Genomic DNA, 14647 nt, shown 5'->3' with positions numbered 1-14647 from the left:
ATTTAATATGTGCGATCTTCATGATTCTAATTTAAAACATGGGTCATAATTTGATAGTTCGTGTAAACATAACATAAGGAATAGACATAAAACATCAAAATAAAACGTTTCAAACCTTTGTTAGGAATGCCTATGTCGTTTCCTCCAGGTGCAGCACTGCCATCATCATCATCATCTTGGTCTTGTGACTGATGATGGTCCCTCTCTTCGTCTTCAGAAGCGTCTGTGAAAATAGAAGTTTGCACGAAGTACTTAAAATAAGAACTAAAATAAATAAAATAAGACATGGGTCATGACTTGGTAATTCGTGTAAACATAACATAAGGAATAGACATAAAACATCAAAATAAAACTTTTCAAACCTTTGTTAGGAATGCCTATGTTGTTTGCTCCAGGTGCAGCACTGCCATCATCATCATCATCTTGATGGCCCCTCTCTTCGTCTTCAGAAGCGTCTGTGAAAATAAAGTTTACACGAAGTAGTACATGTATGTAGGCCTACATAATATGTACAAAGCACGTTTTCTTTAAAATTTCCTTTAAATGAGAAATGTATTTATTGCGTTTCAAGGTAAGTATTACATTGTTACAAAAGTAGGTTCATCTCGTAACGTGTGTTCCCTTCCCCCATAACATTACCTTCATCCTCACTTATATCGTCAACGTCCATGTCCATAGGCTCTTGAGAGGATCCTGCATGTTTAAAATAAAGTATTTAACAATCATGAATAAATACATACACAAATATGTAAAAAAAAATTTTTTTAAAAAACACAGATACGATGCAACGTTTTAACAAACTTTTTAGCTCGGTGACTATATGGAGATTTATGTATAAATATCATACCTGTAACCACGGCTGATGAAGTTGAGGGTTCGGTACGGCTGGGTTGACTTCTGGCCATGCTGATATTGGGTTCTAATATTTTATTTGGTTAAGGTTTCAAACTTCAGGTGTGAACATGTACAAATGCAAACTGTTTGATACTGATAAAAGTTCTAACGGCAAAGCGTATAGGACTACTATTAACTAAGTAGGCCTACAAAAAAAGGATACCATTTTGTAACATCTTCAACGTGCCATCCTTGAAGCTGTCCACGTGAGCGGTGTTCTGGCAAACGCCCCGCTCTCTGCAACCCAGACAAAAGCAAGAAAGATTTCGTGTAGATATCACACCCGGTAGGACCCCTTTCACCACTTGAAGCGACATCGTTCCAGGGTAGGAGCTGCGTACTTGTCGATCTGGTCTTTCACGACTAATATGTGAAGATGGTACATATAATACTTGGCGTCGGGCATGTAGACAAGGTCCCTGCTTTGTATGCTTGGAAGACAAATAATCTGCCATCTCCTTAGCATCCCGCACAAAAGCCTTGCCCGCACGCACCGCTCTGTCACATACACTCTTTAAAACGCCTCCTTCGCCGTCGCAGGGCCCCTTGCCATGACGGGATCCGAAGTAATGTCTCTCAACCCCGTCGAAACTGAGATCGGCGAAAGGACCCTTGCTTTTATACTGGGCGCCGCACCCGTCACTAAACTGTATCTCCGTATTGATTGCTAGTCCTTGTGAACGAAGGTGTTCTCTTGCCAGTGTCAAGAAATGCTGCACAGCATGGTGGTCATGTTTGTGATCATCCGATATGCAGTCAATTGCCTCCCTAACTGGGGATTGACAAGTGGGGCATTTGTAATACGCAACAATGGGGTGAATTGTGACAGTTGTCTTACCCCAATGCGCTGACTGAACTTCGTCTTGATATTGACACGAGTAGTTTTGTGCGAAGTCCATTATCATGATAACACCATCGGAGGCACACGTATTTGTCGCCTCTGTGAATTGTTTGTATTGCCATCTGGCTACAAATAAGTGTTTTGCAAACGGTGTTGCTTCCATGACGAGTTCATTCAAGCAGTCTCTAACACTGCCTTCTCTGTCTAGTAATTTCTGCTTCTTCACAATCTTGCCGTTGTACTCTTCTGACGCCTTCCCCCAAACTTTCCACTGCATCTTCTCCGTTAACTCCATTAGGCCTTCCATTCTATTTTCATACACTTCCCTGATCCTATCCACTCCACATCCGTCACACCTTCTTTCATAACACGGTCGCTTATACTCGCCGTCGTCTCCCTTTTCACAAAGTGTCACTTCAACTAACTTGTATCTGTCTTTTATGATGACCATTCTTGCATGTTTGTTTAGTGCCTGGAGTTTCAGCTCCACATTCGCGCAATATTCACAGAGACACTGCGAAAGGGGCATACTCGACACCAGTTTTACATTGCTGGGTCTCCTGGATGCAAAGGTTGAGAAGGCTACACTGTATCCAGTCTCGGTCTTCCACATTTCCCATGCAGCTTGTAGTGTGACTGTGAGGGTTTTCCTTGCTTCGTTGTTTTTAACGGTCTTCTTGTGGGGTAGTTCTGTTGAAACGTCTGGACGGTTATAAAATTCCTTTATGCTGTCGTCAATTGCGCTACTAATAACCGATCTTCCCCTTGCCCGCTTCACGTGAGTGTGGTCCATCTCCTCAGGAATCTCTGAAGACCTTCGGAGGAAACTCCTATCGATGTTCATTTGTCTGCTTGCATACCGCATCAGCGCTTTTGTCCTAATCTTCTTGGCGATATTATGTAGAAGGTTGGTTTTCGTCTTCCTGTTCTTTGCCGTCTCTTCCACCGCCTCCTCTGTGGCGTTTGCAAGGTCAAGTTTCTTCCTAGCACCACCACCCAATCCTCTCTCCTCAAGGGCTTGCGCTCTTCTGGGAGTACCTGGTTCCAATACTCGCCCCGCCACATAGCCAAACTGTTTAGCCTTTCTAGGCATTCCATCTTTCCCACGTGAAACTGCTTTGTAAGCAGCTGAAGCTGATGGAAAGCCACTGTCGACATAGTCAGCCGGTTGATGTCGTTTGGATCTTCTTGTCTGTCTTCTCTCCCTCTCCATGTTCTCTTGCAGTTTTTTTTCCGCCTTCTTTTGCCTGTCTTGTTCTTTGAGCCTCCGTTTCTTTTGTGCTGTAAGGTTGGCTCTTTGAATTCTCTTTCTGTCTCTCTGATACTCCCTCTTTTTCCTCTTTTCTTCTTCCGTCTGTTTGGCTAGAGCCCTGGTTTGTTTCCTTCTATTACGCACTTTTGGGACGCCGTTTGCCTTTTTACTGTCTCTGTATTTTTTGGCTCTCAATGCTCCCTTCTCTCTGGCAATGTTTAGTCTTTCTCCACCCTCTTCGCTGACTCTTCTTCTATAGTCTTTCTTCTTATCTGCCTGTTCCCTTTTCCACGCCTCGTATCCATTGGGGTCTTTCTCCTCGAACTCAATACGCCATATGCGGCTTCTCTCAGTGCTGGTGAAAGCTTTTCTCTTTTTGGGTACATCTTCATTGTAGGCAGTGAAGCGAATTGGCGGAATCGTCCGGCGTCTTGGTCTATGAAGATAAATGCAAGATTTATACAACAACGATATCAATGATGTAAAGAAGTTGCTCATATTTTTATGCAACATATTTGCATTAGGGACGCACCATTGACTTCACTCCAAGGGCTGAGGTTGGAGATTGCTTTTTGAGTTTACTGTTTCCCTCCCGCATCCAAAATTGTGAATTGCAAAATATTTAATTATTTTATGACATTTTAATTACATTAATTTGTTACTTTCTTATTTTGATCAACCTAATGATGCTGAGCAAACAGAACACCCCTGCATTATTATCAATGCATAAAATCAATCATAGGCCTAACTGCAATATAATTAAATCCGCAGTGCCAAAATGCACTCGGCCTGTGACCACTCATTACGCGTTTCAAATTAAAAAAAAAAATAAATAATTAACAGTCAAGCCTACCTCACGGTGCCTTTTTAAGGGAGTTTACGTAACCTGACACACTTTAAATCTGACATATAGGCCTAGTTTATCTCACACAGTTTCTTCTGATTATTAGGCTACGAAATTAGTTTACAAATATATGACATCATTAAAGTGGTTTTCGTAACACCACTGATGTGAAAACGATATTTTATGAAGCCTTTTAAAATTAAACCGTTCTGGAAAAGTCACGAGACGGGAGTGATGTCGCAATACGTGTTATGTTCTTATTTGTAAAAAAATACATTAATTTTGTTTATGGTCGAGAAGTAATCATGGTAGCATAACTTGTTTATTTTTTTTTTTTTTTTTAAAAGCACCGTCAAAGATTCAAGTATCTAAAAACACGGCAATCATGTTGAATATTGTGATGGCATGGTTAACAAGATCACTGTCACATCATCGAAGTTCACCAACGCCGAGCTCGGTTAGTTCTTGGATGGGAGACCAAAATGTTTTCTGTTCAAAGTCTGATCCCGGTCTAATCTTTTTTTTTTCTTCCCATCTGAATTTTCAATCAAAGTGAATATTTAATAAAACTATCCATCAGATAAGCCACATAACATGTATTTGTCTCTTTTTTCCTTATTCCGACTGAATCTACATTTTATAATACATAACAAATTGTTGTTCATTTCGCCGCGCCACGGGCGATGTCACCGATCTTTTCTCCACAGTTTGCGTGACATCGACGCGACAGAGCCTACAAATTACAATGTTTGTGTATAAAAATAGGCTGTAATCACGAAAAAAACCATGTCAGATAAAAGTATGTCAGTAGGCCTATGTCAGGTTACGGTAACTCCTCCTTTTTTAACATCTTAAAAAGTAAACTAATATTTTAATGTGAAGGGTCTACCCCAATTTTTAAATGTTATGAAATCGTTTTAAGCTGTTTAACCCTATACCCTAAAACGTTTTAAAACATTTTCGTGTTTGCAGGGCGAACTCAGTCCTCCGAGGCGTCTCAATAATTTTGAATAAATATCTGATTGTCTCCCCCCAAATAATATTTTTTTCTGAACATTTCATTATTGCTCTTGGCATGATTCAAACAATTTTAAATTTGGATGATTTTTTTGAAAATTCCAACTTTCACCGGATGGCCCCCATTATTGTTTCAAATTTCTCAGCTAAAGACCCCTAGTCCCTGTGTCTGGACACACCCAACTTCTAAGCCTTGCCCCCCCCCACCGCAATTTGGTTCTGGAATGTCAGATATGGTACATCCCGATGGTACATGTTATTTATCGAGGTAATCTTAACCCGGGCATCCAGGTCATAGCCGATGTCATGAATGAGATCTAGGCGTGGGAAAATCCCCAGTGTTTACAGTTACAAATGTCTATTTTTAACCTGGTTAAACCACGTGGCCGCGCTGATGTTCATCTGAACCCACGTGGCCGCGCTGATGTTGAACACAGGTGAAGCGATACTCGACTGAGATGTGGCCGAGCACTATCTATGGGCCAGTGACGAGTGAGTAACGTCTAATCAGTTTAAATTAAATGGGTTTTTATACAAGCCTACATGTTTTCCATCAACACATATATTATTTTGTTTACTTCAAGTGATTACAAAATATAATTAAAACCGATGGGGCAAACTGTATGTAGGCCTACTCAAAATTATTTTTTGTGTCGTAAAACGCATGCGCATGTACGAGAACATGTCTAAATGTCAAAGTATTAAACTCACACAATCAAATTAATAAGTAATTAAAAATTAATAATCGCCAGTATGCCAGAAAACGTTCATAAAAACAAATTAATTTCATACAAATGTTAGTCTATAAAGAGATGGCTTTGTAAATGTCTTCACTATAATTATAACGTCTCAACAAGTTGCATTCATTTCCAGATGTTGCATATACCGACTCAAAGCTCTCAATATTGAATTTTGATCTTATTTATGTTCCTTATTAAATATGTCAATTAATGAGCTGCTCTAATAATCATAATTGACTCTCAGTTCGCCAAATACTATAATCGTTTTAGACGTTACGGATGACGGAAATCGTATTTGGTCCATAGGAAAATGAGTAACGTCTAGCCAATAATTTTTTAGGAGAGATGGTTGTGAGATTGAAGTAAAGCGGAGAACATTTTTATATTAAACTACAATGTATATTATAATATTCAGAATATTAACAAATTAAATTTTACGGTAAACATCTTAGAAGCAACATATTATCACGAGACGTTACGTATCTAACGATGGACAAATGTCCACATGCAAAATAATAACGTCGCAACAAAGTACTGAATATATTGCAAGCAAATATTTCAACCAAACGTTAATTATTTTTATATTTTAATTGTTTTGTAACTTGTTTATGTTACAACTGAAAATAAATAAACCTTAATTGCGATATTTAAAATTGACTCAGAAATTACCAAAAAATACCAAGCTTTTTGGTGGAGACATTACGGGAGACAAAATATGACGATTGTCCACGGGACATCTAGTAACGTCTTGCATGCTTTTCTCACATTATTCTTAAAACAGGGAGTTAAACAAATTGAAATTGAATCAGATAACATCGCAATTCTTTATCTCAATCGATAAGAAACATCAAAATCCAGAGAGTAGATATCAAAATCGACAATTTTTGAAAGCAACATAATATGCCGATTAGACGTGACGAGAATAATAAAGGACAAATGTCCACATTACAAATAATCACGTCGCAACAAAACAACTAGCAAATTCTGACACAAGTATTAAAATTAGAAGTTTGTCATTTATGACTTTGTTACGAGTCATTGTTTTTATGCAACCAATTATGTATGACGTATAAAATATCACATTGATATTCAATTTTTGCACTTGAGTTTGCTAAATAACTAGTTTTAGAATGAGACGTTACGAAAGACATCAAATTGTCTTGTCCATCAGCAATCTAATAACGTCTCGCACATCTTGTTTTACGGTGAGTATGGTTATAAAAGTTATAAAGAGTGTATTATCGTGTTTTTTTACTTCTATTATCTATTAAAATATATTGGATAACAATAAAACAATTTCACGATCAATGACCGTGAGGCAGCATATATTAGCTTATATTTTTAAGCGAGACGTGACGAGAGTGATGACGGCCAGACATCCACCCAAAAATAATCACGTCTCAACAAACTATTTTCATATTGGCGTTAAAGAAAATAAATTAAATGTTGCTGTTACCAAAATTATACTTTTGAATCATAGCAAACATAATGAGGTAAACCTTAACCTTGATGTTCGTAAAATGACTTAATGTGTTCATATTTTAACGATTTCTTGGCCGAGACGTTACGGAGGACATGACATCGATGCGGGTCTTTCAAAACACGTAACGTCTCGACACTGTCATACCATGTTCCTCTTTAACATAAACTATATGAAGTTATATTAAATATGATGCAAAATTACAGCTGTATAGTAGTAAATAATGAGCATTTATTAATTACACGAGCGTATTTTCAACACAACATGCAGACCATCATGTTGAGGCGTTACGATGGACAGAAATTTTTCACGTATACATTACATCATTCTGATAAGTTTTTAACCAGAAACAAAACTCTAACGAACAATTTCGTATCACAAACTTATAAGCAAGTATTAGTGTCGAAATTAATGCTAAAAAATATAAGTTTCAACGTGCATAATTGTAAAAATAACCATATTTATATACTGGAAAATATTCGCCGTCTAGACGTTATGTTAAAAAAGTATGAGGACAGAAATACCTTGATCTCTCCGCGTTATCCATGTCTACACTGATTCGTCCGAAAGTTGTCACTAGTATACACGTGCTCCGGTGGCCGCTGCCTGTGGTAGTCGAGGTTGGGGTCTATCGATGTTCCCGCTGAGTTTTCAAGCTGTATGTTGAGTCGTGACGACGTGGACAGAATTTTTTGCAAATGATTTTCCTTCAAGATTTCTTTCAGAACGATGGTAGCACGACTGCACTTCGGAAGTTTCTTTCGAAGTGTGATGATCAAGGAGTAATTGTGAATAATAAAGACCATCACCTTGCCCTGGTTTTCTTAGAAACAGGCTTCATTAGCAACAAACCACTTGAGGACCGACATCATAACGTCTCGCGTTGAGAATGTTAAGTGGATTTTTGGTTCAAACAAAAGAGGAGGATAGGTCGCTAGACATGGTGATTAATTGGCACATTACTGTAACCTATAAACACACTTAAGTACTTATGATCATGCATTCCTTGTATGATATATTTGTGGTTTAAATAGTACACTTTTTAATGTCAGATTCCCGACTATAAAAAAGTAACGTCTAAACATTTGTAACTTAGGTTTTTAACAAATTTGAGGTAGTAGCCAAGTTAAATTATCTGTGTTATGTATGTTGGATGCATTGAATATAACAAACGTTAAAAATAAATTTAAGTATCAAAGCTACTACTTTTACTTGGCCTTATCCAATAGTAGGCCCTGTGGGTCACTTTTGGACGGAAATGCCCATATGCAATAAACCAACCAGAACAGTATAACAATTGAAATAATAGGCAGTTCTAAGATAGGTTAAGAAGAATATAACGTCATTCTGCATTATTATTCAAGGTTGTAACGTGTGTCTATGCTGTCATGTAGGCCTACCTGGCAACAGACACGCCCCCGGTACAAACAGATGAAATTTGTAGAAAAGCGTGATTATGACAAAAAACATTAAAAAATGATACTTTGAGGTATTGTTTTTTTAATTTTTGTATGGCAGATCATACATACACATGTGCTGAGGTCAAAAAGGTAAAAATTTTTTTTTTTACCCCTGACTCACCTGTCATTCCAAACAACCCCTTAACACAGCCGATCACGATAGACGATTGCATCAAAAATGTTGCTAAAATTACACTTCAGCAAAATTTAAGACTGTCCAAAATACGCAAATCTTGCTCAAAAGATACAGTTGACTCAACACAGTGTGGTCTTGAGCTTCAGGGTGACAATATCGACATCCTCCCCGAATAGGAAAGTAACAGCGTTTATAATACGGCACTAAATAGTAAATCCATGAATCTGACTAGATTTTGAATGCAATTTGGTGAATGGTCTCTAGCCTCGAAGTTCGAAGTATTAATTCAGCTGCTTTAGGAAATTAACTTTAAACATTTTGCTGCTTGGTTGGGGTTGGAGATTTTGCGCTGTTTAATTTCTTACATGTAATTTCGGAGCTTTTTGCATGCTCGATCATCAGCTGATATTCTCAGTCATGTCATCAGTGCAGTGGCAAAATTTGGCAGCATACGATTTTCAGTGTTTTTTTTACTCGCCGGTACCGGCAACTTACCTTTCCGTTTGCTGCTTAAGCAATCCGAACACTCCACTTTTGGCTCCTCCTCATTACACCTTACACATTTTTCCGTCATTTTGAAGAGAAAAGAAGTTTACAATAAACCAATTTAATGTATAATTTAATAAAAATTACAATCATTTACCACTTTCGCTTGACACATGTTCGAGGTGGCCTGGGAAAGATGCTGATACCCGTTCCTGTGACCAAACCACAACGAGATACATACAACAAAGATATTCTAAATAAGCCAAATTAACATTGGGAGTCACTGATGAAAAATAGCGCCCTCACGCCTTTTGTGTAGACTTCTAAAAGTCTTTGACTGTCTTTCGTGCAGCACAGGGCACAGCATATAAATATGATGCTGACATTTATACTACAGTAGATTTGTTTCAAGTCTAAAATTAAATGTCCATGATGTGAAGCAGGTGATCGGTAGATCAAGAATTCATACACACAATGAATCATCTGGTATCTTTAATTTTCACCATCTTCAGTAGAGACAGTGATTGTACCTGGAAGAGTTAAAAAAACTTTGGTCACCTTCTCGAATATCTGCCATCGAGAACACATTACATGCAGCTCCCAGACTTCTTCTCATTCTGCCTTGCAGAAAAAGGTAGGTAAGCTTACAAGTTACATCACCAACTGCATAGTCTATGTAAAGTCTGCACAAAAAGTAACTCAGCTGTTATAAATACGCCTATAGCTTCAGAACTAATAATTGTTTTCACAATATTTCAACATAGAATGAAGGATAATTTATTTACGCGGATTTTGATAGCCCATTCGTCCAATTTCGTTCAATATTAACAACACAGCAGTGTTTTGAAAGAAAAATGCCCGAATTTAAAAGTTGCAGCTATTTGTATTGATTTGAAGTCAGCGCGAAGATGATGGCGGGTTTTACATGCCACAATGCTGCGTAATAACCATTGATCGGTGTAAACTCAGTGCAACTTTTAAATGCGGATATTTTTCTTTAAAAGCACTACTGTGTTGTTAATATTGAACAACATTTGACAAATGAGGTATCAAAATACGCGTAAATAAATTAACCTTCTTTCTATTTTGAAATATTATGAAAACAATTATTAGTTCTGAAGCTATAGGCTTATTTATAACAGCTGAGTTACTTTTTGTGCAGACTTTACATGTACAATGTACTACTAGTCATGCGCGGATTTAGAGGGGGGCACAGCCGGCCCGTGCTCCCCCTTTTGGCGGATCCCAAAAAATAAAAGAAAAAAAGAAAGAGAAGAGAAGGAGGAAAAGAAAAGAGGAAAAGAAAAGAAAGGGAAAAAAGAAAAGAAAAGAAAGAAAAAAAGAAACCGGCACAACGTAAAAAGAAAGAAAAAAATCTTCGGGCCTATAGCCTAATAAATCTGCAGTGAGTATCATACACCGGGGTGGCACTCTCCAGGCGCGGATTCAGGGGGCGGCGCCCCTTCCTCCCCCCTCTCCCAAAAAAAAAAGGAAAAGAGAGAAGAGAAAAGAGAAAGAGGAAAAAAGGAGAAAAAGAGAAGAGAAAAGGAGAAGGGGAAAAGTTAAATTGCACGTATAATTAGTAGGCCCATGCCAAATAAACCGCACAGTAGCTCACAGTCTGGTATATCAAAAGTAGGCCCTATATAGGCCTAATATAGGTCGGATTCTTTTAGGCAGTATACTTGTTGATTTCTGATGGCCCGTCGATGATGCAGGGCCCGTCACATTTTGTCACCAAAGTCAGTATTAATACGGACTCCATGCTGACTTCGATCCATGCCGAATCTCCAAGTCTTATAGGCCTATTAAAGTGTCAGTGTAACATTTTACAAATTGAGTTCGGGCCGTAAAAAAAAAAAAAGCAATGATATACTCTCGTATAGTGTAAAACAGATGCACCAAATGGCTTCAATTGGACCTTCATTTCATAAAATTTCCAAATTTCGGAGGGGGAACATCAGACACCCCTGCCTGTATAAACAACTGCCCTTTTTCGCTTCTGTATTTCACACCCAGCACTCTGAATTTATACAATAACAGTGAAAAAAGGTGGCTTCAATTGGCCTGTCATTTCGCAAATGTTATATTTTCGGCTTTTTCAAACTCAAATTTTACACCATAATAGTGCCAAAATGGTCCACCAAATGGCTTCAATTAGGTTTTTATTTTGCAAATGTTTCTCATTTCTGAGGGGCATCCCCTCAGACACCCCCCATGTCGCTAAACGTTATGGGTACGTATAAAGCAAATTTTACAAAAGAGGTCAAAACTTGTCCACGAATGGCTTCAACTGGGCCGTCTTTTTGCAAATTTTAGGCTTTTTCAAACTAAAATTTTACACCATAATGTTGACAAAATGGTCCACCAAATGGCTTCACTTGGGTCTTCATTTTCCAAAAGTTTCTCACTTCTGAGGGGGCACATCCCCTCAGACACCCCTGCGTCGGCGCAAGCGCTCCGGGATGATTCAGCTTGCACCATTTATTACATTTTTTTATTTTCAGGAGTGTGCCCCCCTTTCTCGAAATCCTGTATCCGCCCCTGGTACTAGTATCAGTATGGACATGGGTAACTTTAAAAGCACGGTGTCTGTGATTAGATAATTCCTATTTATTTAAATGTTAGGGGCAGTGCAATAATTATGAGCTTCCGGGGTAAACTTTCCAAACGGCTCACCAAAAATCGCTTGCCCCCATCTCGGCCCGCCAAAAAACGCTTCCCTTCCCCCTACATCAGCATTTTGGTGTTGGTGAGAACGCAAAATCAATGAATGTGGACTGAGTCCACTTGTATGTTGACTCGGACCTAGGTACCAGACCCCATGGCTGTCGTGAGAACACGCCCCTTACATGTACATGTAGGTATGCCATGGAAAGTAATTACTTTATTGTTGCCACAGACAGCTAAGTTCCAAATGAAGTGAACTTTTTCCTTTAGACCACCCTACAATGTCAATGTATATAAGGGACTAAAATATTACTTTTGAATCAAGGTTTACCTATGCATCAAGGTTTAGGCGCATGAAAGTCAATTCCGAGTTTATCGTCACTTTTTTTTTCCAGGTTGGTGAGGTGACTTTTTCATTTTTCATTTTTCATTATTTCATCAGATTTAATTATTGACCTAATAGTCGGGCCCGGTAGTCGGGCAGCAAACTACCCAGTTTTTAAGGCCCGTGGCCTTTTGATGAAGACAATGTGCCACCTATCCTAGCATGTTGTTTGGGTCCCAAGTAACATATTTATACATGTTTACAAAAATCCAGATGCAGCAGATGGCGGCCATCTTGTTTTTCAAAATGGCGCCCATTTTGGCAAAATATTTCTAATATTTGTCAAACTTCCCAATGTGATTTTATTGGCACAGTAGTGATTGTTTTAGGCTTGTTATAGTAGTTTTGTCATGTTGGCATGCAGTAGCACCAATATTAATGATTTACAAATTCAAAATGGCCGCCATAAATTCAAAATGGCCACCGAAATCAATTTATTTCCTTCAAACATACAATAATCCTACATCAATCTGGTAACATATGAGATTGGACATGTGACATGAATATTAAGATAATAACACACACAAATCCCATACTTAATGCACATCCCACCCCACACCCTTACCCCCACACCGTATATTTCGTATATTATTTTAAAGTGCCACAGAAAATGTATCAAAAACGTTTTCTTGGCTCATACGGGTATCCTTTATACAAGAACAGTTGGTGGTGCTAGTTTGGGCTACAGGCTGTATTACTACATCCATAAGCACATTGCAGCAGGGGGTACGTGGTTCTTCAAAAAAATTTGAACCATTTAAGGACAATTTTGCCATTAATGTGCCCAGTTGGTTGCACTGGTCTTCACTGAAAACCCACCCATCGATATACCAAAATCGCTGAAAAGGTACCCCAAAACAGTGGCACCTTCCTATACACCTTCAAACAGGAAGACCCCCCCAGGACATGGCATTGGCCAGACATTGAGAGGTATTGAGAACAGGGTAAACGGTACCGAGTGGTCCCAGAAATGGTTTATGGGTCCCGGGGGATTGGATTTTTAATGGTTTCTAGGGATGGAATTAGGGATACCAGGGATGGGGTATAAAAGAGTACTAGTAAAGGGTGCCGAAGGTCCCAGGGACAACAGTTTATGGATCCAGGTGTAAGTGCTAGGTTCCAGGGGTGACATTAGGGAGCTTTAGGGGTGTCAGCAATGGGCTTTGGGGTACCAAGGACAGGGTTACGGGTTCGGGGGATAAGGTTAGGGGTTCCAGGAATGGGGATAGTCCCATGGTCGGTGTTAGGGCACCTAAAACAATGCCTACTTTACCAATAAATTCACAATGGGAAGGGTCAATATGAAAAATATTGGGTGAGGGGTACTGGGATGGAGTAAAGGGTCCCAGGGTTTGGATAATAGGTACCGGGGACAGCGTTAGGTGCACTGAGGAAGGGCTAGGGGTACTGAGGACAGGGTAACGGGTTATGGGTCCCGGTGAAGGGGCTAGGGATTTCAGAGATGACCGGTCCAGGAATGGGGTTAGAGGTCGCATGATCGTGACGTGTGTTTGAGATCCAAGGGAGAGGATATGGGTGACTGGGGATTGAGTTAGGGGTACCAGGGTTGGAGAAATGGGTGCCAGGAACTGAGTAAGGGGTACTGGGCATTGGGTATGGTGAACCAGATGTGGGCTAACAGGTTCCGAAGATGGTATTAGGGTCCCAGGGATGTTTCATGGCGGGTCTCAGGGACGGAGTTTGGTGTTCCATGAATTGAGTTAAAGGTCACATAGTTTGTGTTAGAGGTCCCCGGGAATAGGGTAATGGGGATGGAGTCCAAGGGTTAGAGATATGAGTACCAGGAACAGGGTAAGGGGTGTAAGGCATTGAATATGGGGAACCAGATGTGGGGTTACAGGAGCCAAACCTATTAGGGTCCCAGGGATGGGTCATGGGTATCGGGGACGGAGTTACGGGTTCCAGGAATAGAGTTAAAAGTCCCATAGTTGGTGTTAGAGGTTCCAGGGAATAGGATAAGGGGTAATGGTGATAGAATTAGGGGTCGTCCCAGGGTTGGGGTAGCCCATTAAATGGGTACCAAGAACAGAGTAAGGGGTGCCGGGCATTGGTTAAGGGTAAACAGGTTGTGGGGTTGCATGTACCAAAGGTGGGATTAAGATCCCAGGGACGGGTTTATGGGCAGACCTGCCAACCAAGCGCAGTAAGAAAGAGAGACATTGAGGCCAAAACTTTGTACATACACAAACCAGGTACCGACCTGGTTTGTGTCCCTCTTTTTCACTTTGGAAAACCCCAAATGAGGGACAGACCCTCAAAATGAGGAACAGTTGGCAGGTCTGTAGGTCTTGAGAGAGTTCCAGGTTCCAGGAACGGAGTTTAAAAGTCCCAAAGTTGGTGTTAGAGGTCCCAGGGAATAAGGTAAGGGGTAATGGAGATGGAGTTAGGGGTCCCGCGTTGCGATAATGGGTACCAGGAAAG

General features: G+C 39.7%; 1 protein-coding gene across 1 annotated transcript in view; it reads right to left on the bottom strand.

The window, feature by feature from the left end:
• LOC140159654 (uncharacterized) overlaps positions 1–9345 on the bottom strand; it is a 44646-nt gene extending 35301 nt beyond the window's left edge. Inside the window, exon 1 of the mRNA XM_072183148.1 lies at positions 9160–9345. Within this exon, the coding sequence (XP_072039249.1) occupies positions 9160–9238 (79 nt within the window). The 5' untranslated portion in view covers positions 9239–9345. The remainder of the gene's footprint in view (positions 1–9159) is intronic.
• Between the last annotated feature and the right edge of the window lie 5302 nt (positions 9346–14647).

Source organism: Amphiura filiformis, chromosome 8 (assembly GCF_039555335.1).
Source record: "Amphiura filiformis chromosome 8, Afil_fr2py, whole genome shotgun sequence".
Taxonomy (NCBI): domain Eukaryota; kingdom Metazoa; phylum Echinodermata; class Ophiuroidea; order Amphilepidida; family Amphiuridae; genus Amphiura; species Amphiura filiformis.
Note: the sequence above shows the minus strand (reverse complement) of the source record. Positions and strands in the feature narration are given on the sequence as shown.